Source organism: Acinonyx jubatus, chromosome E1, assembly GCF_027475565.1.
Source record: "Acinonyx jubatus isolate Ajub_Pintada_27869175 chromosome E1, VMU_Ajub_asm_v1.0, whole genome shotgun sequence".
NCBI classification, from domain to species: Eukaryota; Metazoa; Chordata; class Mammalia; order Carnivora; family Felidae; genus Acinonyx; species Acinonyx jubatus.
The window spans coordinates 11,004,658-11,026,788 of record NC_069397.1 but is presented as its reverse complement, the minus strand read 5'-3'; the positions used below and the strand labels follow the sequence as shown (position 1 = coordinate 11,026,788).

General features: G+C 57.0%; 1 protein-coding gene across 1 annotated transcript in view; it reads left to right on the top strand.

Moving 5' to 3' along the window:
- The window catches only part of MYO15A (myosin XVA), a 57,636-nt gene extending 39,891 nt beyond the window's left edge, over positions 1 to 17,745 (top strand). Inside the window, exons 47-64 of the mRNA XM_053211919.1 lie at positions 160 to 271; positions 360 to 434; positions 941 to 1,119; positions 1,762 to 1,877; positions 2,151 to 2,223; positions 2,491 to 2,563; positions 2,819 to 2,892; positions 3,137 to 3,219; positions 4,693 to 4,823; positions 6,240 to 6,334; positions 6,588 to 6,665; positions 6,957 to 7,053; positions 8,073 to 8,233; positions 9,283 to 9,416; positions 11,396 to 11,529; positions 11,856 to 11,989; positions 13,160 to 13,300; positions 16,400 to 17,745. Of these exons, the coding sequence (XP_053067894.1) occupies positions 160 to 271; positions 360 to 434; positions 941 to 1,119; positions 1,762 to 1,877; positions 2,151 to 2,223; positions 2,491 to 2,563; positions 2,819 to 2,892; positions 3,137 to 3,219; positions 4,693 to 4,823; positions 6,240 to 6,334; positions 6,588 to 6,665; positions 6,957 to 7,053; positions 8,073 to 8,233; positions 9,283 to 9,416; positions 11,396 to 11,529; positions 11,856 to 11,989; positions 13,160 to 13,300; positions 16,400 to 16,501 (1,992 nt within the window). The 3' untranslated portion in view covers positions 16,502 to 17,745. The remainder of the gene's footprint in view (positions 1 to 159; positions 272 to 359; positions 435 to 940; positions 1,120 to 1,761; positions 1,878 to 2,150; positions 2,224 to 2,490; positions 2,564 to 2,818; positions 2,893 to 3,136; positions 3,220 to 4,692; positions 4,824 to 6,239; positions 6,335 to 6,587; positions 6,666 to 6,956; positions 7,054 to 8,072; positions 8,234 to 9,282; positions 9,417 to 11,395; positions 11,530 to 11,855; positions 11,990 to 13,159; positions 13,301 to 16,399) is intronic.
- The last annotated feature ends 4,386 nt before the right edge of the window (positions 17,746 to 22,131 follow it).

Below are 22,131 nucleotides of genomic sequence, written 5' to 3'. Positions count from 1 at the left end.
CTTGTCCAACGCCCTTTCCTCTCTCACCTGGGGAATGTTCCCTTCCCTGATGAATCAGGAAGGAATACCTATGGAGGAGAGGAGCAGGGGAGTGGCCCCAGGCTTCTGGGAGGAGGGGGATGGGACTGCAGCCCCTCACCCTGCCCCTGGCTGACGCAGGACTCAGACTACGTGGTCGCAGTGAGGAACTTCCTGCCCGAGGACCCGGCCCTGCTGGCCTTCCACAAGGGCGACATCATTCATCTGCAGCCCCTGGAGCCACCTCGAATGGGTCAGGGCCGTGGGACAGAGCGGGTACGGGAGGGGGAGGCTGGGCAAGGGGGCCTCCCTCCAGGTGCTGATACAGACTTCACCCCCAGGCTACAGTGCCGGATGCGTGGTCCGCAAGAAGGTCGTGTACTTGGAGGAGCTGCGGCGCAGAGGCCCTGACTTTGGTGGATATCCCCGATCCCCCCGGTCCGGTCTCCAATGCTCCCAAACCTGGAAAAGCTAAACAGTCTGCCCCGGTTTCATGCATTCACACTGCAGATGCTCCGTGGGGGTTTCTCGGTGCCCCAGGGGGGTCTCGCCCGGCCAGGTCTCCTCGGGTGCCTGCTCTGGCCAGCCAGGTCCTCCTGGTGGCCACCTAGCCCAGCTCTCTGCCTCCATATCTGGATGTGGGGTCTCCATGAGTATTCGTGTTCCCACCTATGTGGCCCAGGTCTCTCTCTCTCTGCCTGGGAGTCTACAAGCACCGTGTTTTCTGCTCCATCTCCCGATGAGGGAATGTCTTCCCCTTCCCCTGTTTCCTCGTCTGCAGATAGGCTCCGTGACATGCCTCCCTCACAGAGCACTGAGGCAGGGTCAAGAAGGTGCTCGAGTATACCTAGAGGGTCCCCTGAGTCCCAAGACGAGACCCTCCTGTTTGTCTCAGACCCTTTACCTCCCCTCCCCCCCCCAGGCTGGAGGTTTGGGACCATCCACGGGCGTGTGGGCCGCTTCCCTTCTGAGCTGGTGCAGCCTGCGGCCGCCCCTGACTTCCTGCAGTTGCCAGCTGAGCCTGGCCGGGGCCGTGCTGCTGCGGTGGCCGCTGCGGTGGCCTCCACGGCTGCCGCACGGGAGGTGGGCCGCAGGAGAGAGGTGAGACCGGCAGGGCCAGGTGATGGGGCTGAGACAGCGGGGGTGGGTGGGTGGTGGTCAGCCCGACTGTGGAGGTGGACAGGAGCAAGGTCGTCCTGGCCGGGACAGGGCGAACTTGGTAGGGCTAGCCAGATGTGTGACCCATGGCATCTGACCAGAGGTGGTTGGAGGTGTGGCCAAATGGGGTAAAGATGGTGGGGGTCAGCAGAAGGGTTGTGATGAGGCCCGTGGGGCAGGACCAGCCTGGGGGCCAGCAGGTGGTCGACCTGGGAGGGGGTGGGGCCAGCCAAATGGGGCAGGGTCAGCCTTGTGGAATGGAACCAGTGAGGGGTGGAGTGAGGTAAAACTAAGAAGTGAGGGGCAGGGTCAGCTAGGACTAAGCAGTTGGGGAGGCCAACCCCAGGATGGGATGTGTATGGTGGGGGTGGGGGCAGATGTGGCAGGGCTGGGGGGCAGGGGGGCAGCTGGACATGTGGTAGGTGTGACCAGGCAGAGGGTGTCAGGACAAGTGAATGGCGGTGGGGCCGGATCAGGTGGGGTGGCGGGCAGCCTGAGAGGGTCTGGCCAGAGTCATCCTTGAGTGTGACCAGGTGTGACCGGGTGTGGCAGGGCAGGCCCTCTTAGCTCTGGCCCTCCCCGCAGGGTCCCCCAGTCAGGGCTGGCTCCCCTGACCGTGCGGAGGACGGCCTGACTCTCCCACCGTACACGATGCTTGAGTTTGCCCAGAAGTATTTCCGAGACCCTCGGAGGAGACCCCAGTGAGTGGCGGCCCCACCCCTTATCCTCACTGTGAGGAGGGGAGGGTCTTTCTGGGGCTTCTCCCAGCCATCCAAGGCGGGGAGACCCCACTTCTGGCAGGGGGATGAGAAACCACCCCGATGTGAGGTCGCCTGCGGCCTCCGCTTCTGGGGGCCATGGGAGCCTTCGTGCCTGGTTGACTGACGTTGGGTCAAGAACATTCTGTGTGGCAAAAGGATGTAGCCAAAGGCTCGGAGACAAGACTTGTCAGTAGCACCTGTTTCCTGTTGCAGGGATGGCCTCAGGCTGAAATCCAAGGAGGGTCGGGAGTCTAGAACCTTGGAAGACATGCTTTGCTTCACCAAGGTGTCCAGCCCCAGGCCTGTTTCCCCATCTGTAAAATGATGACGCCAGAGCCCCCTCCCAGGCCCCTCGGGCAAACAGTCTTGTCCTCAGTGGGACCCCTCCCAGCCCTCAGCAGCCCAAGGGCCTGGATTCCTCCCAGGAGCAGCATCCGTCCCACTGTCAAACCTGTGTCCTTTTTTGTGAGGGGGACTCTCCTGTCTCGTGTGGCCCTCCTCTTTCTGACTTGTCCGTCCGCCATCATGACACGGACCCTCCCTCCCCCCACAGACCCCGCTCCAGGAATCTCTCATCGAGCTCAGCGACAGCAGCCTCAACAAGATGGCCACCGACATGTTCCTAGGTGTGGGGTTGGGACTGTGGCCAGGGCCTTGGGTCAGGGGGGATCCAGCACTGTGTGACCCTGCTCATCCCACTTCTCTGGCCCTCAGAGTCTTCCCCTCTCCTCAACTCAGACCTGGGGACCCTTTAAGGGAAGAGGAGCCTCCCAGCGGCCTTTGGCCATGGCCTCCCAGAGATAGACCCAACCTTGGGATGCCCTGGGGTGAGTGGGCAGCTGGGTGTCTGGTGGCCTGAGTGGGACAGGTCTTTCCTACAGCTGTGATGAGGTTCATGGGCGATGCCCCGCTGAAGGGCCAGAGCGAACTGGACGTGCTTTACACCCTCCTGAAGGTCAGTCCAGCCGATTTTGTCAGATGCTTCCTTTCCTGCTGTGTGGCTCAGTTTCCCCATCTGTCAAAGTTTCAGGACACGGGGGTGGGAAGCCCAGAGAGGAGTACATCCTGCAGGTGGGGTGGGGGCTGGGGAAGGGACCCCAGGCTTCTCTCCAGGTGCTCACCCTGTTCTCGTGTGCCTGATGTGTATGGTGTGGGCCCTGGCATGGCCTCGGCATGTGACCTGGCCTGCCCTCCTTCAGCTGTGTGGGGACCATGAAGTCATGCGGGACGAGTGTTACTGCCAGGTTGTGAAGCAGATCACAGACAACACCAGCACCAAGCAGTGAGTGAGCTGGGCCTTTACCTCTGCCCTCTTGTCCCCACTCTGTGTCCTCACTGTAGGAGGGGCCAGTTCAGTCTCTCACCTCCCCAGGCCTTCCCTCCTGATTCTCCCCCCTCATTCTCTCCTTCACTCAGTAGGCAGAGTACATGTACTTGGAATTGCCGGGTCTGGGACAAGCCGTTGTCCTCTGAGCTTCAGTTTCCTCCTTTGTAAAACGGCAGCAGTAATGTGTATGCCCAGGTTCCTGGTTGCACGCGACAGAAGCCCAGTTCAAGCTGGTTTAAGCAAAAGAGTTCAGGTGACTAAAAAGTCCAAACGTGGATTCAGGCATAGCTGGATCCAAGTGTCATTAGGAAGCCGTCTTTCTCTATATTCTGGATCTGCTTCTCTCTGTGTTGATAGCGTTCTTAAGTAGTATCTCCAATATGCTGGTAAGATACCAGCTCTGGAGACACATTTTCCAGCTCAGTAATCCTAGGGAAAGCAAGATTGACCCAATATTTGTAGCAAAAAATGACCCAATCCAGTCTTATTGGCTTACTTGGTCCCGTGGCCATCCCTGAGTCAACCACAATGGCTGGAGGACACAGAGATTTGACTGGCTAGTACTGGGCCACATATTTGTCCCTAAACCAATCACCATATCCAAAGGAAGACCGAACCCTTAATTGGCCAGACCTGGACCAGATAACCATCCCTAAACCAAACATCATCGAGGCCAGCGGACTGCAGGGTTCTAGTTGGTCAGACCTGGCTCCCATGCCCATCCCCCAACCACAGTGACCTAGGGAGGCGTGAGTGTTTTCTTAAAGGAGCCCAAATGCCGTCCCCAGACACCAGCAGGTCCCCACAGATGAAAGCCTCACATCCAGGGCAGTGTGAAGGTGAATTACCGTGTCTTGCGGGATGAGCACCCAGCAAGTGCCCAGTGTGTGATGTTCTTGTTACCGCCAGAACCATCCTCCTGTCCCCGTCTACTCTACCTCCCCCACTTGCTCTCTATCCCCCCAGGAATTCTGGAAGCACTCAGCACATCCCCCTGTCCCTTCACATGCCCAGGCCTCCCCTACCTCTACTCTGCACAGTCCCAGCAGGCACCCCCTTGCCCTCCTTCAAGGACCTTCACCCAGGAGCCTCCACAGAGGGATTCTACCGGGGAATCCTCGTGGGGTGTGTGTGTGTGTGTGTGTGTGTGTGTGTGCGCGCGCGCGCATGCGTACATGTCCGGCGTGTCACGTCAAGGGCCTCATCTCCTACTCTCCCTATCTCCCACCCTGGCTTCCCGAGCAGATCGTACCTCCTGCATGGCTTTGGGGCCCACCCGCCCTCCTCTCACTGGCCAAGGAGGAGCATCCTCACAAGACAGGAGCTGCCCGAGAGCCAAAGAACTCCAGCCCCGTCCTGGAGACTCCTGGCATGGCCCTCCAGGGCTGTGGCCACCCGCAGTGTGTCCCTGTGTGTGTGTTCCTGCAGGGACAGCTGCCAGCGAGGCTGGAGGCTGCTGTATATCGTGGCTGCCTACCACAGCTGCTCCGAGGTCCTCCAGCCACACCTTGTTCGCTTCCTCCAAGATGTGAGCCGGACTCCGGGCCTGCCCTTCCAGGGTGAGGGGCCTGTCTTCATGGGGATTGGCTGGGAAGCCAGCAGCGCGCAGAAACGTAGAGGGCTTGGTCCCTCACATGCACATGTTTACTAGTATTAATTCTGTCCCCAAACATTTGCAGGGGTCCCACAGGGGCTGATGTGATGGGTTATCCGATCTAACGCAGAGAGTGGCATGTCAGGGAAGGCTTCCTGGAGGAGGTGTGGCCCTGGGTAGTGAGCACATGGAAGGGATTTCTAGGTGGACTGAGTGGCAGGAGCAAAGGCCTAGAGGTGGGAATGTGTGGCATGTGGGAGAAGGAAGGAGGCGGCAGGGCCTGGAGTATGGGCTGAGGCCCTGCTTCTCTGGCCATTGCAAATCAACAAGGGTCTTGGGTGGGTCTGGGCAGGGGTGAGGCCCAGCTGGTGGCAGGGTCTCAGCCTCTCTACTCTAAAAGTATGGAGGGAAGGGGCCGGTCCTCGGCCTTACCCCCACCCTTGTTTCCGAAGCAACCCCTGGATTTCCCCTTAAAAATGTTTAGGGCTCTGTGATCCTCATGGCAGTCATGAAGAAGATAGGAAACCTCAATTTGTCTGCCTCTGAATCCTTCTCTCTCTTTTTTTTTTTTTTTTCAGTTTATTTATTTTGAGAGCGTGCACACCAGCAAGGGAGGGGCACAGAGAGAGAGAGAAAGAGAGAGAGAAAGAATCCTAAGCAGTCTCCGTGCTGTCAGCACAGAGCCCTATGTGTAGCTCGATCCCATGAATCCCATGAGATCACGACCTGAGCCAAAACCAAGAGTCGGACGCTTACCTGAAAGAGCCACCCAGGCAATCCATGAATCATCCTCTTTGATTTGGTTAACATTCCCAGAGTCTAAGATGAATAGACCCAGCTCCATGAGGCAGGGCTCCCAGACCCATGAAGACAGCAGAATGTGCCCTAGAACTCTTGCCTCGACCTCCCCAGAGCAGGGTGAGGGCACATTTAATACAGAGAAACAGAGAAACTTGGTGGAATCTTCTGCCCTGGACTCTTGAGTGAGGGAGGGCGGTTGGCAAGGGGGTCTCAGCCGGCAGGGGCACAACCACATTACCATAGCCACGCAGCCTGTTGGGGACATACCCCGCCAGTCAACAGCTGCAGGTGACGGCTATTTCCAAGGCTCCTAGGCAGCCAAGGGGACTGTGGGCTAGCCAAAAGGCTTTAACCACGTGAGCTGTGGGTTCGAATGCAGCTCTTAACCTCAACCAGCTCTCCAGCTCCAACCTTGGGCAAATCACCGTCCCTCCCTGAGCTGCTTCCTCAGCTACCAAACAGGAGAGTAAATGCCCCATAGGCTGTGGAGAGAAGCCAGTGGGCTCATGGCTGGTGGCCAGAAGAGCCTCTTTGCCCCGCTGCCTACCCCGGCCAAGGCCTTGACTCCCTGTTTCTGTAGGGATTGCCAAGGCCTGTGAGCAGAACGTGCAGAAAACCTTGCGCTTCGGTGGCCGCGTGGAGCTCCCCAGCAGCATGGAGCTTCGGGCCATGCTGGTGAGCGTGGAGTGGGGGGTGGGGGGTGGGGGCACGTCAGGATGAGTGTGAGACATGAGCCCTGTCCAGAGACCCCGTGTGCACTCACTGCTCAGAGATGTGCCGTCAGGCCCTATCAGGTCCAGGTGCACAAGTGTTCCTGCACAAGCCTGTCCAGAGCCCCTTGGCTCAGGGACTAACATGGCAGGGGACAATTGCTGGCCCAGGTCCCAAGTCCTAGCCTCTCTCATCTCCTCCCTTCTCTTTGTCCCAGGCGGGCCGCAGTTCCAAGAGGCAGCTCTTTCTTCTCCCCGGAGGCCTTGAACGCCACCTCAAAATTAAAACATGCACCGTAAGTGAGGGAATGTTTCTGGCAGGCAGGTGCTGGAGGGGTCGGGGCACCTCAGCCTCTGGGGTGGACCTGGCTCAGAGTCGTACTGTAGAGGCAGAATTTGAACCCTGAGTCTCTCAGACTCCAAAAACGGTGCTCCTTCCCTGCATGAGGCTGATTGGCAGTCCTCAGAGGATCCTTTGTGTCCCTGCAGAGGGCCTGAGGAACTCTGTGCTTGGGCTCCCGGGGCCTGGGTGGACTAGGAGGACAGAGATCAGCTTGGCTGGCACAGCCTCACCTTCCTTCCTGCAGGTGGCCCTGGACGTGGTGGAAGAAATCTGTGCTGAGATGGCTCTGACTCGCCCCGAGGCCTTCAGCGAGTACGTCATCTTCGTTGTCACCAACCGAGGTGAGCGGTCAGGAGGACTGAGCACACTGGGCCCGGCCTTGTAAGGCCCAGGTCAGATGCCACTTCCTCCAGGAAGCCCTTGCTGCCTTGGGTAAGAAATTTCCTGTGCGCCAAGCACCCCCAGCTCTGTATGTTTGTCTTGCCTACCAGACCCGAAGTTCATGGAGGACTGTGCCCTCCCTGACTCCTGCCTCTGCCCTTTCGGGCCTGTTCAGCCGGGAGCATGTGTGCCCTGCCCTCAGGGAGCTTATATCCTATTTTTTTTTTCCTTTTTTTTTTTTTTTTTTAAATTTGAAAGAGAGAGAGTGTGAGCAGGGGAGAGGCAGAGAGAAAGGGAGACACAGAATCTGAAGCAGGGTCCAGGCTCCGAGCCGTCAGCACAGAGCCCCACACGGAGCTTGAACTCACTAACTGTGAGATTGTGACCTGAGCCGAAGTCGGACGCTCAACCGACTGAGCCACCCGGGAGCCCCACACACAGTCGGGATTTAAACCCCAGCAGATTGGCCTCAAGGGTCTGGGCTTTATCGTCATGACACGTCCCTTCTTCAGTACGATGTTACTGAAGATACGGAATGGGGAGCAGAAATGTCAACGCAAGAAGGAAAAACTGAAACGTCCCTCACAGACTCAGATCCCCCTCACTGGCAGGCCCCAGTCCTCCCCACCCTCCGCCCGTTCCAGGAACCCGGCGAGAGGTCTCTCCTGAAGGAGTTCTGGAGAAAGGCACCCATTGGTCTCATGACCTGAAGTCTGTTGTGCTTCTCCTTGTCCCCAGTGTCCTCTGGGAGGGGGCCGGGCTTCCTTTGAGCAGAACCCAGGGCACTTTCCAAGACCTCGGTGGGCTGCAGCTTTGACTGGAGTTATTCCCGTCCCTGGTCATCGACGTTCCACAAACACTGGGCACCCTGTTCCACAAACACGCTCTGCTTTAGGGAGGACTCCGTGTCCTGGAGTGGGGCCGCGGCCTCGCCGGGGGTCTGCACATAGGCTGTCCACCCGCCCCCGGCTCTCCACAGGCCAGCACGTGTGCCCGCTCAGCCGCTGTGCCTACATCCTGGACGTGGCCTCGGAGATGGAGCAGGTGGACGGTGGCTACATGCTCTGGTTCCGGCGTGTGCTCTGGGATCAGCCACTCAAGTTCGAGAATGAGCTATATGTGACCATGCACTACAACCAGGTCAGCGCCTGTGGTCCACTGTGCTGCTCTGGAACCTCCCAGGCGCCCCCGTGTGAAGTCAGACTGCACAGCCTTGGCATCTGGTGCCTTCATGTTTCCAGCCCCATTTCTAGGCCTGATGCCCAGGCTCCCTTGCATGGACTCTTGGGTGCGGTCTGACCATGTCGCCCTCACTACCTAATTCGTGGGCCTTTCCACCTGCCATCGCTCCATCTGCCCTGTGATTCCTGCACTTGTGCTCACCTAAGTCCTCGCTGCCAGGGCCGCCCCAAACAGCACCTCTTCCACGAGGCGGCTCTGACTTCCCCTTTCCTCCTGACTTCCTCCTCTGAATGCACGATCTGTCCCTTGTCTAAACGCCTGACCAGCTCTTGCTGGCATTGTTATTTTTGTCTTCGTGTTATTCCCTTTTGAGATTCAGGTAAGGCAGGACCATGGAGTTTCCAAAACCTGGGTTCTCCCCTCCTGTGCTCACATTGGTGGGAGGGATCGGACAGAGGGCTCACGTTTTTGTCGAGCTGGTGCCAAAGCTTCCGCTATTCCAGGTACAGAATACTGCCACTCAGCCTTCACGGCCTCATGCTGTGGCTGTGGACGACCAGCCCTGTGCAGCCGGGCACGGGGTTAGTGAAGCTGCGGCCTACGGGCCAGCAGCATCCCTTGGGAACTTGGGAGGATGCAGATCCTCTAGTCCTGCCCCAGATCTAGTGTATCGGGGTCTCGCGGTGCTCCCCAGCATGCACAACTGGTGCGTGCCCCGTTTTCAGAAACCCCGGACCCCTGGCCATTCCTGAATGCTGCATGCATTCAAGAGTGTCCACGACACTCTTTCCTGGCCACTGTGGGGACTCCCACAGGGACCTCAATGCCATGGCCCCCACAGCTCACCCTCACGTGCCTATTCCCCAAAGCCCAGGGAGGGGGCAGGCTGCCCCAGCCCCGAAGCCAGTGGGACTGGAACTATTAAACTTGCACGTGTCCCCACCTTCCCCTCACGAAGGCAGGAGCGCATACCTGCCTGCAGGCCCTTGTGGAATTCTCCCCCACAGGTCCTGCCCGACTATCTGAAGGGCCTCTTCAGCAGCGTGCCGGCCAGCCGGCCCAGCGACCAACAGTTGCAGCAAGTGTCCAAGCTGGCTTTGCTGCAGCACCGGGCCAAGGACCACTCGTACCTGCCCAGCGTGTGAGCACCTGCCCAGCTGTCAGCCTCCTCCCCCCGCAGCCCCCCACCATCCTTCAGGCCCTGGGCCCTACTCTTGCACCGGTGTCTGGGAAGCTGGCTGGGAAGGAGCGGCTGGCCTGGGTCTGGGGCTGAAATCTTTAGCCTCGCAGCGTGAGCTGGGACTCGGCCTCCTTCCACAATAGGTTGCTTCTGGCTGGTATTCATAGCTCAGAGAAAACGGGATGATCAAAAAGCTTTTGAGATACACGCACCCTGTGGCCACAGAAGCGTTCACCTCAGTGTCCCCTGCAACAGCAACCCCAACCCCTGACAACAGGAGGTTCCTTAAATAAATTCTGGGGCGTCAGGCAGCCTTTAAGCCGACGTCCCCAAAGAGGTGATGAATCGGTCATCCTAAGACTTTTGGTCTCAGAATGTTTTTACTCCCTTAAAAATAGGACCCCAAAGAGCTTTCATGTACGTGGGCTGCGGTATCAATATACTTACCCGCGTCAAAGTTGAAATTGATTTATTTAAATATTGATTTCTTATTTGAAGTATAAGTCTAATGTATTATGCTCGAACATAAATAATTGTATGTTGTAATAACGTGAGCAGTAAGGATAACTCAAGTAGCGTAAATTCATATTACGCATTAATGCAACCAACTTATAAAAAGCTGTGTTTTCCAAAAAGAATTCAGTGAGAAGAGTGGCACGGTTTTACATTTTGCAGATCGCTTTACCAGCTGGCTTAACGGAAGGCCGTTGGATTCTCAGATGTGCTTTTGCACTCAGTCTGCAGGGATCTCACATGTCATGTGGCCTCTGGCAAATTCTCCTGCACATTTGTGAGAGAACGGGAGAGGAAAAGGCCAAATAATGTCTTAGCATTATTAGGCAGGTGGCTCTGACCTCCCAGACCCTCAGCCACACCTCGAGAAGCCCTGGGATGAATAATAGTAAAGGTGACGTAGGTACGGTGTCTGTCCAGGAGCTCGTAGTACAGTAAGTGCTCAATATGTAAAGCTCTTTTTTTATTATAATTTTAAGCAAAAGGCCAAGGGAGCACATAAAGCTATAACCCCAGTCCTGGAAAACAAAAATCTCACTGAGTTTTCCTTTTTGGAAGGCACTCTGCCTGCGTTACCTCAGGTAATCTTCCCAACTACACTGTATTTTCCCCCTTTACAGATGGGAAGACTGAGGCTCACAGAGGTTATCGGGCTCACTGAAGCTTACCCAGTAAATCGTGGGGAACTGGAATCCAAACCTAGGGAGGCCAGGTCCAGATGCCAGGCCTTTACCCGAGCAGTATAAAGAAGGAAAGCTGTTGCCCCAGGGGTCTCTTGGGGGAAGGAGGCTCCCCAGACTTTCTCCCAACCTTTCCCCAGTCTGTAGCCCAGGGCAGCTGGGATGGGCTGGCATTGCTGTTGGTGTTTCTCAGATGCCCCAAGAGGCAAAAGGGGGCTTCCCCGAGAGAGCCAGCGTGTGTCCGAGAGAAGGGACTGGAGTAGGGGGTCTGATGGCCCTAGGGGTCCAGCCTGGGACCCAGTGCTTCTCTGCCCCATCTCTGACCAGCTGCTGGTGGTTGCTCTGCCTACCCTGCTATTTCCCCCACCCTTGTGCGTCTCACCCCTGTGGCCTGGGCTTCTCTTCGGGAATCGGGGCTACAAAGGACTGACGCACCTTGGGTCCAAGCTTCGGCCCCCCAGTTCACCGAGTCACTGTGTGACCGAGGACTAGTCGGGGACCTTCTCAGAACCTCAGTTCCCTCTTCTCCAAACAGGGAGCCTAGTGGTACCAGCCAGGGTTATGGAGCGCCTGCTGTGTCCCAAGATGCTGAGCGAGCACTAGACAGCCAGCATTTAGCCTTCCAGGGAGGGTGCAAAGATCACATCCATTTGGCCTAACCCTGCCCCGCGGTGAGGATGGGCTGAGGCCCTGCACGGAGCACGCGTGGTGGTGGCCACTCAGGATCGCTTTTCCCTCCACGTGCAGGCGAGAGGTCCAGGACTACATCCCGGCCCAGCTCTACCGCACCATGGCTGGCTCGGCCTGGCTCAACCTGGTCGGTCAGCACCGGCAGCAGACGCAGGCGCTCAGCCCCCACCAGGCCCGTGCCCAGTTTCTGGGTAAGAGTCTGGGGCCGGGGGAGATCATCACGGGGTGCTCTACTGATGAGGGGGCCCGGAGGGTGGGGACGGAGGCACCTTTTTCTTCGCACCAAGGCATTTTCGGTGCCAGCCAAGCTGAGCGCCTGCCTGGACAGAACATTTTTCTAAAATTGCCATCAAGGCAGCACCTAGGCTCTGGGTGGCCCTGGGCAGCTGGGGCGGCTGGAGAGGTGGGGGGAGCCCCGGGGCGAGGACCCATACGCTGGACACAGCCGGGGGAAACTCAGACTGCAGTCTGGCCCTGGCCGCTGCCCTGACCGACCACCCCCCTCTCCCCACACCAGGCCTCCTCAGCGCCTTACCCATGTTCGGCTCCTCCTTCTTCTTCGTCCAGAGCTGCAGCAACGTGGCCGTGCCGGCCCCCTGCATCCTTGCCGTCAACCAGAACGGCCTCAACTTCCTCAGCACCGAGACCCATGTGAGTGGCCTGAGCCTGGCCCTGCCCCTCGTCCCCCTCTCCTCTGAGCCGCACTGCCTTCCGGGGGGCGGGCGAGCTGTGTGGCTGCGTGACCTCAGGCAACATCTCTTCCCCACCACGAGCCTCACTTGTCCATCTGGAACATGGGGATAGTGGTGCCCGCCCCACGGGGCTGTGGTGAAGGTGAAAGGTCAACCGTGAAAAGCGCTCCAACGGCGCACAATCTGCTCAGGCTGCTGTGACCAAGGTCCGCAGACCGGGGGCTCCAGCAGCAGACATTCATTTCTCACTGGTCTGGAGGCCGGAAGTGGGGGACCAAGGTGCTGACAGGGATGGTTTCCTCTGAGGCCTCTTTCCTTGGCCCGTAGATGGCCGCCTTCTCCCTGTGTCCTCACGTGGCCCTTTCTCTATGTGCATACCCTTGATGTCTTCCTCTTCTCGTAAGGACACCGGTCAGGTTTGAATTGAGCCCACCCTGACCGCCCCCATTTCAACTTCATTTCCTCTTGAAAGGCCCTGCCTCCAAACACAGTCACATTCTGAGGGGCTGGGGGTTAGGACTTTATTTGGAGGTGATTCTAGGAGATGCTGGAGTGAGGAAGTGAGACCAGGAAGGGACCCCTCCCACACCTTGGGAACGCACTGTCTGGAAGAATGTGTTAGCAGCAAGTGGCCCCTGTGGGGACTGGCGCTCAGTTGAGCTGGGGGCCTAGGAGATAGCATGGAACGCGCCCTTGGAGGATGCTCTCTGTTCTGGGGGCGAGGCAGCTGGGGTATCTCCCTGCCGTGTCGCCCTCTGTCATTAATCAAGGCATTAACTCTCATCGCTCTGGCTTTCCCTGCGTGTGCTCCGAGTTTGCTCCTGGGGGCAGAAAGAAAGCTCCAGACAAAGAGAGGCAGGTGCTAAGAAGCAGCTTTGATGTGAGGGTCAGGGCACCACTGGCATTTACTCACCCTCAGATCCCAAGCATTCAGGACAGTGCCTGGCACGCTGTTAGTGTTTGTTGAAGTCCAGAGAGGTAAAGCGACTTGCCCCAGGTCACCCAGCAAGTTGCTGGGGAACTGCTACTCCAGCCGAGACTTGCCTCCTGCTGATGTGATCTCAGGGGAGAGGCAAGCAGGGGTGAGACTGTCCCACCCACAAGCCTGTCTCCTTCCCTCCCCCTCCAGGAGCTGATGGTGAAATTCCCCCTAAAGGAGATCCAGTCCACGCGGACCCAGCGACCCACGGCCAGCTCCAGCTACCCGTATGTGGAGATCGCCCTGGGGGATGTGACAGCCCAGCGCACCATGCAGCTACAGCTGGAGCAGGTGACCCAGCCCCGGCACCCAGGCCTTGTCACCCGGCCCCTCCCTTCATTCCACTCACCAGGCTCTCCGCTGGGCCTGGCTCTATAGTAGGTCAGGTCCTGACCGTGCCCCAGACAGCGTCCAGCCCAGTGCTGGGGACAGATCTAACCCAACTGAGCACAGAACTGCAGGTCATTAGGGTGGTCTCCCAGTGAGGCGTCTTGGCAGGGAAGGAAGGGCCTAGGTTATTTGCAGTATATTGAGGAGTTTGATGGGGAGCAGGGGAGACACGGGCAGGGCAGCGGAGGTCTTGAAAGTCCTTAAATGCCAAGCTAAGAATCTGGGGCATTCTCCTGAGGGCACTAGAGAGCCAGCCATAGAGGGTTGTTGAGAGGCAGAGACACGGGAAGTTTGAGGAAGTTCACATGGACTGAGGCTTGGAAGATGGATGGTGGGGTCTGGGTTTGAAGGGAGGGAGGGGGAGTCCCCGTGTGATAGACAAGGAAACTCAGGTCCACCTGCCCTGTACCTTCCCATATTCGCAGCAATTAATGGCTGCTCCTTAAAAAGCATGACTGACAGGCTCCTTTCCAAGTCTCATACCCCTGGAGTGAGAGTTCGCACCCCATTGAGAGAGAAGACTGAAGCCGAGGGACAGGTGGGATCAGGGCTAGGGCCTATGCACAGCTGCCCTTGCCAGCCTCCCACACCCCCTCAAGACCTGGGCCTAGGATCAGCCCCCACGCGAGGGCCTGCCTTGGAGGGGCTGACTTCTCAGGGCAAGAGGGAGGAACTCCCACCGCCCCAGCCCTGCCTCTGAGGGACACAACAGAGCCCTTTTGGCTCCCTGTGCCCCTTGGAGAGCCTGCAGCTCAGGACCGAGCTCCCCGGTCTGCTTCCTGCCACGCCCCAATCCCACTTCTGCCAAGCTCACCACCCACCCTGGCCTTACGTTCTGGCCTAGCCTGCATCCCAGAACCCTCCTCTCTGAGCTCCCGGCACAGCAGACCTACCTTCTGCTCTTTCTTGGGCTCCTTTTTCTGCTGCCCCCTCTCCTGGATGACCTCTAAATGTTGCTGAGTCTGAGCCCTCCCTCCGGCACCCTTTCTGGCCCTGAGAAAACCGCATCTGCCGTGACAGCCCTCATCTGTCTGTCTCCTGCTCTGACCCCTCGTCCTCTCCCCGCGGAGACCAACAGGCCTCTCCACCTTACCTTGGAACCTTCCCAGGGACTCAGGCCCTGCCCTAGAGGTCCTTTCCATCCCTGTCCCCTCCTCTCCTCACCTCTCTGGCCTCTGCTCTCACCCCCTCCCCTCTGCTCACAGCCATAGCCTCTTCCAGCTCCCTGTTGCCAAGCTTGCCCTCCCCTCTCTGCCCCAGACCCTTTCTACTCACTGTTCCCTCCACCCGAGTGCTCTTCCCTGGCTCGTTACAGGGCTCCCTCCCTCCTTCCCTTTATTTGAGTTTCAGCACAGACATCACTCTTTCCAGAAGCTTTCCTGAGCCTCCTCCCTGATATATCACTATCTCCACCTTGGTAGACCTCATTATGGCTTGCAGATCAGTTATTTGCTTACATATTATGTCTCCCCCACCAGAACGCCAGCCCCAAGAGGCCAGAGCTGTGTCTGTTTTGTCCGTGTTGTGTCCATAGCACAGCAATGAGCCTGTAGTAAATGCTTAGTAAGTGGATAGTTGGATGGATGGTTGGAGGAGGCCTTTTTGGCTTTTCTACTTCCTTGCAGACCCCACTGCTGCCACTTCTGCCCCTGCCTTTGGCATGTTCGAGGTTGGGGGGGGGACACATTCCTTCAACACATAACCATTGAACATCTCTACATAGCAGGCCCTGCACTGGCTGTAGGGATACCGAAGTGACTGAGACCCCCTCAGCCCTGACCCTCATGGAGCCCCAGGTCAAAGAATCTCTTCAGTAAACCGTGGTCAGTGCTGAGAAAGGTATAGCTGAGCTATCTGGCATGTAATCAGCGAGGGCTTCTAAGAGGAGGTGATGTCTGAGTATAGCAGCAGTGCAGCCGACAGTCCTAGGTCCCCGTGTGGCCCACCTCTGACAGGCTACCCCTTGAAGGGATCCCAAGGGATCTGAGGTCCACCCGCCCCACTTCTTCTTGAGCTTCAGCTTGCACCCCTGTCAAATGTGCAACAATCCCAGTAAGGCCTGGCATCGTAGCACGTGGGTGGCAGGGTTGGCTGGAGGACTGACTGGAGCAGAGGACGCCCATCATACGTACTCTGATCTCATTACGAGAGGTGGCCCCTCCGGGGTGGGGCAGACACCGCTGAAGTCAGCACGGAGCACTTGGGAGTGTGGCCTTGGGCCTCCTGCTACCTGGGTTCAGGTCCCCATCAGCTACCAGATGTGAGGTCTGGGGCAAGTGGCTTCATGGCCGTGTCCTCAGTTTCCTCGCCGGTGGAATGGAGTCTAAAAGTGTCTGCCTCATAGGGACACGGTGCGGACTAGAAGGGGTAAGATCCCAGAAGCTGTCAGGACAGTTACAGCTCAGTGAGTGCTGCCCTTTATGCTTACCTTCTCTCTGAGCAGCCCCTGTGCCCCCTGCCCCCGGAAGTCCCTGCGGGGATCCCACCCCCACCTGGGTCTGAAAACCACACGCGGGTGGATTTGCCATAATTTTCTTCTGCCTCTTACTCCGTACCCCATCCAGGAGCCCTGAGGCTGGGCCACCGCTTATTCTAGGCTGTGGGTGCCCGTGTTGACCGTGGCAACGCATAGTTAGAAACTTACCACTCATTGACTAGAGTAAGATTTTTTAATTTTTAAAGGCTTTACACGTAATAAAATCTCACGGAATCCTCACCACAACCTGTGAGGCAAGCAAGCCCTGGTAAACTGGGACCCTACTGGCCCCAGGTCACACAGATCACACTCGGCAAGGCCAGAAGCAAACCAGAGGCACTTGATCTCCTGCTTCCTTACCGCTTCCAGCCTATTAACCCAACAATTCTCCCTTCCGGCTCCCCACACGCCTCCCGGGACCCTGGGGGAGGTGGGGACAAAGGTGGGAGCCACTGGTCCTCACCCCGAGGCGAGAGCCGGGGAAGCGTCGGCGGGTGCGTGGACTCTCACGGTCTCTCCTGCAGGGCCTGGAGCTGTGTCGAGTGGTGGCTGTGCACGTGGAGAACCTGCTCAGTGCCCGGGAGAAGCGGCTTACGCTGCCCCCCAGCGAGATTACGCTACTCTGACCCGGCCCCCAGCCCTCCAGCTGCCCTCTGCCAGAAGGCTTGCTGTGTGGCCCCAGGGGAGTTACCGGGCCTCTCTGGGCCAGTGACCCCTGTAAGGGGCCAGACCCTTGGTGGAGGAGAGACCAAGAGGTGGTAGCAGGAATGACCCAAGTCCCCGGGCACCTGAAATGACAGATGCAGAGTTGGGATGGAATTGCAGTGTGCAAACTTGGGTCAGATAACAGGAGGAACTTCCAAAGGCGGGGCTGTGGGGCCCTCTGTCACATACCCACTGTGGGCCCCGCCCCTGACTCCCACCTGTGCTAGAGGAGCCCCACACCAATGGCCCAGTCAAATTGGACTTCGTGTGTGGCTTACCCACGTTCTGATGCTCAAATCTGCACCACGTCCACGTCTCAGCCCCTCGTGCGTTCTCCTTGAATGCTCCCCACGCAGCCGCTCAGCTGGGATTTGTGACCCTTGGTCATTTCTATGCAAAAACGTGTGCCTGGCGGCCATTCCTCTCTCCAGCCAGTTGGCTGAGGAGCTGGAAAAGAAGCCTAAGGAAGGAGGCAGGAATTGGAGGCCCAGCTGTGCCCCTGGCTCACTGCCCCTGAACAGAGCTTCCTGCAGAGACCTCTGTCCTTTCCTCTCCCTTCAGAGCCCTGTCCCCCAACTCCATACTCCTTAGGTAGCCCCAGCCCAGTCCCCCGTCATTGGATGGGTCACACAAGTTTTGAGAGTGGTGTAGTGGAGGGAGAGAGAAGTTTTATGTCAGGGTTGGGGAGGAAGAAGTCTGGGAAAGGCTTCCCAAAGAATGGGACATTGGGGTTGGGTTTTGAAGGATGGGTAGGAGTTTAAGAATAGATGGAGGGGAGGGGAATGAACATTCCAAACGGCAAAAACAGTGTTTGTTCTCTACTGTATCCCCCAGAGCCTAGGACAATGCCTATCACAGAGTAGGCACTTGAAAAATGCTTGTTACATGAATGAAAGAATAAATAAATGTTGATGGAAAGTGTTGGTGCTTTGGGGAACTTGTGAAGGAGGGAAGCACTAGTCTCGGGAGAAGAAGGCCTGGTAAGTATGTGAGGGCATAAGTAGCTGGAGCCACGGTGCCCGAGGAAGGATTTATTTATTCCATCAATACCTATTTTTTTAATTTAAAAAAATGTTTTTAACATTTATTCATTTTTGCGAGACAGAATGTGAGTAGGGGGGAGGGGCAGAGAGAGAGAGGGAGACACAGAATCTGAGGCAGGCTCCAGGCTCTGAGCTGTCAGCACAGAGCCCGACACGGGGCTTGAACCCATGGACCGTGAGATCTTGACCTGAGCTGAAGTCATACTCTTAACCAACTGAGCCACCCAGGCGCCCCTTAATTTTTTTTAATGTTTATTTTATTTTGGAGAGAGAGAGAGAGAGAGAGACAGAGCATGAGCAGGGGAGGGGCAGAGAGAGAGGGAAGAAGACACAGAATCCGCAACAGCCTCCAGGCTCCAAGCTGGCAGCACAGAGCCCGATGCGGGGCTCTAACTCACAAACCACAAGATCATGATCTGAGCCGAAGTCGGCCGTTTAACCGACGGAGCCACCCAGGTGCCTCTCTATCAGTACCTATTAAGCACCTACTGTGTCCTAGACAGCTGCCAAGCCCTGGGAGTTGCTCACAGTTAAAGAACCATACGCCACGACAAAATCTGGGAGTGGGAGCTAGCTAGCTGATGAGGGGAGGGAACAGCATGTGCAGAAACCCTGGAGGGGACATCACCAGTGGAGGACTTGAGGCTGAAGAGGCCGGCAGGGGGTACCGAGTAAGGCTTGCAGACTACACTAGGGATGTGCGATTTCATCCCAAGAGTCACGAGGAGCCTTCAAAGGTTTTTCAGTGGGAGACGGGGGAATCTGCTCAGATCATACTTTGAAAAGATCATCCCGGCCACAGAGCAGAGTGAATGTAGGGGACAGGGAGACCAAAGTAGGGGGGAAGCTACTGTAGCATCAGCTGGGAAACTCTGTGGTGCAGACACTGCTGGTGATGACAAGTGCGGAGGAGTTGTTATCTCTGGGGGATCGATCCGGCTGTCCCGAGACAGGAAAGGTCAAGGAACAGCCCTTCACGCCCATACCGCAGGACTGTCCCACCTTCACCCGGCAGGCTGGCTTCCCCAGAAAGCAGCCTGGCCCCGACGTGAGGAGTCCAGTGCATATAGCTGATTGGGAACATGGGGCAAGTGGAAAAGAGGAGGCAGAAAGAGTGAGTTATCCATCGGGCTGCCCCTGCCACAGTCACTCTGCCCAGGTGAGAGGCGAGAGGCCTTGTGGGCTTCAGAATACAGGTGGGCCATGTGAGTGAGGCCCTTTGGAAGTGGCTCCTTGAGGTTGAGATGTCCTGCTGGTACGCATGGGACAGAGAGGAGCCTCTCAGCCCAGCCCTGGCCAGACTGCAGGTTGGTGAGCTGGACAGGTGACTGAAGTCTGAGTTTTGGGGGTGGCCTGGTACATGGCACTGGATAACCAGAACACCAGAGCTTTTGGATTTCAGGACCTGGGGCTTAAGACATAAGGCTCGTGGTTTTTTTTTTTTTTTTTTTTTTTTTTTTAATGTTTATTTATTTTTGAGAGAGAGAGAGAGAGAACAGGGGAGGGGCAGAGAGGGAGAGAGACGATCTGAAACAGGCTCTGCGCTGACAGCAGAGAGCCCGATGCAAGGCAGAAACTCACGAACCGCAAGATCATGACCGGAGCCGAAGTTGGATGCTTAACCAACTGAGCCATCCAGGTGCCCCATGGCTCATGCTTTTAATAGCTGTTCTGGAGACTCATGATAGCATCAGCAATTCAGGCCCTTGTAAAAGGAGGTAACAATCCCCACAAGGCAGAGTGGAGAGAGTTGGGGGTGACAGAAGAGTCAGCCCCTGCTGTGTTCCCCAGGCGTCCTAGGCCCCTCTGTCTGGGCCAGGACCCAGAAAGACAGGAACTCCAGGTAAGTGTGGGGAGATCCAGAGCGAAGGGACCAAGCCTCAGGGTTCCCAGACTAGTGTGTGGTGAGAACAATAAAGGAGAAATGTCTAGGTGGCATGGGAGTCTGAGACAGTCAACTGGTAAAGGCTTGAGGTCCCAGATGGGTGTGACAGGATGTGCCTTATTTGGGCACCAAAAAGTAACCAGAAGGACTTCATTGCTACCCCTGTGTGCAACAATAGGCTAGACTTGGTAAGGTTCTGGTGTCCAGATACTCCCCTCCCTGCCTCGGGGTGCCTCCGCTGCCCAGAACCCACAAGCCTATTGAGAGAATCTTGGCTTGGTAGTTGAAGACCCAGGCTGTACAGCCAGAGAGGCCTGTGTTCAAAGTCCACGTTTGCTGATTAGCTGTGTGGCCTTTTGCAAGCTCCTTGCCCTCTGTGAGCCTCTACTCCCTTCTTTGGAAACTGGAAACACTGACAGAAGTGTTAGAGCAAATACCTTCTAAGTGGTCATCGTTGGGGCCAGCATAAGATACAAATAGATGTCTGGGGTGGGGAGTAATTTTTTTCTTTAAAAAGCTCATTCTTACCAAGTTTTTACTCTGCACCAGGCATTGTACATATACTGACGCATTTAACCCTCCAAGTACCCCCAGTTAGTTGGTACTATTTTTGCCATCTCATATATGGGAAAACTGAGGCCCACAGAAATGAAGCAGGTGACCACTAAGCCTAGCCAAGATTCAAACACAGGCACGCTGGCTCCAGAGTCTGCTTTCTCTTGTGAGGCTCGGAGAGGTGAGGGCTCTGGCTCTAGAAGTCAGGAAGGAGCACATGGAAGTTTTGGATGAGGTGCCTGGGATGGGAGGGGTTGTTGAGACCTAGAGAAGAGATGAGCCTCATTTTTGCCTGGGTGAGGGGAGCTGGGCTCCACAGAGGAGACGCTGGGAGTTTTTCTCCTTATTGAGATGGTAACCTCTCTGTCAAGCAGGTGTGCGAGAGTCCAATGCCCTGTTAGAGGGCAGTTTAGGGGTGGGTGCTGGGCTTTGTAAGAGCCCAAGCCTTCACAGGCTAATTGCTCATCATGCAGGAAAGGAGGCCCTGCGCAGGCGTTCACACAGTATGGCCCAGGCAGGACTGGAGCAGGAGCCCAGGCCACCTGACCACAGCCTTGCCCACTGGCCACTTTCTCACCACCTGTAGTTGCCTTCCTACCACCAGCACCAGCACCAGCGCCCCACTAGGCTGTGTCAGAAAAGAGCCAGAAACGGACTTACTAGAGGCTGCCCCATTTTCCCCTGCACCTGCTATTTCTTGGAAGGTGGCCCAGCAGGGAGCCTGGGGATGGCACCAGGTGTCCAGGATTCCCTATCTCACAGGCCCTGATGGCCTGGCCTTGCCTGAGTAACTACACATGCCCCATCTCCCGACACGGACCAGTAGGCCCTTCAGCTTGGAAACTGAGACCCCGACTACGGATGTGCAGTCTCCTTAACACACACACGACTGTGTTTCGTTCTCACAACTACCATTTGAGATGGGTACTAATGTTCCACTTTACAGACCAGAAGTCGGATTTAGAGACGAGGAGTCACTTGCCCAGGTTCATACAGCCTGTCAGAGGAGGTCAAGATTCAAACCCATGCCTGTCAGTCTGTTGCTTGCCATATCGGGGTGTGGGGTCGGTGGTGGAGAGGGTGCGGACGCTGGCTGGGAGCAAAATGGCTGGGGCGGTGAGGTTGAAGGCAGATGCGGAAGCCAAATCATGAAACCAAGGATGCATTTTATTTCAATGAGAATCTGGGAAGTCAGCTAGGGATGTGAGGTGAGTCTCAAAAAATCAAAATGAAGGAGATGGGGAGAAGGGAACAGGCATTTCAGGAGGAAGAAACAGCTTGGGCAAAGGCCAGGAGGTGTGACGGAGTATGTCTGCAAGCCCAGGCAGCGTCAGAGCAAGGCTGGGGCTCAGAGTTAGCGGAGAGGGGAGAGGAGGCAAGGCCGGAAAGGTCTTGAACAAAGGCCTTGAACGCCAAGCAAAACAGAGGAACGCGATCTTGGGAGTCACGGGAGGTTTTCGAGAAGAAACTCCTATCTGGAGACACCCCCCCCCGCCCCGCTGCGCGGAATTGCCACCCCTTTGCTCACGCCCTGCACCCTATCCAACCGCACTGCTGCGAAACTTTTGAATCGTCTATAGTAATTCTCTATAGTTTTGCCTTCACCGTGAGCCTACTAGTCTCCGTGAGTTTCCTTCGGTCGTTCCCGAAGAGGTGCCCCTACACCCATCTCGAGCCCGAAGCAAGACCTACGCCGAATCCCCGCGCGTCCCGCGGCTGCGCACGCGCCCGCCATCACCGGGACGTGACTCGTGGAACGTCCACTCCCGGCGGCGGGGGCGGTGGGGCGCCGGGACTGTGGGGCGGCGGGGCTGGGGGCGGGGGGGGGGCAGGGAGGTGCGCCCTCAGTGCGTGCAGTTTCTGGGGCTGTCGGCCGTCCGGGCTCAGAGCTGGGGCCTGGTGCTCTCGGGCCCGTAGTTTGAGAAGTTTCCGCTGGTTTCAGAAGTTTCCTAAAGCGTCTGAGGGCTTTTCTCCGTTGGCGTACCCATTCAGGCACTTACATAGCCACCTATTCATCCTTCAGGGGGTCCTCGACGCCCTCCACGCACCTAATTAAGTGACGGACGCA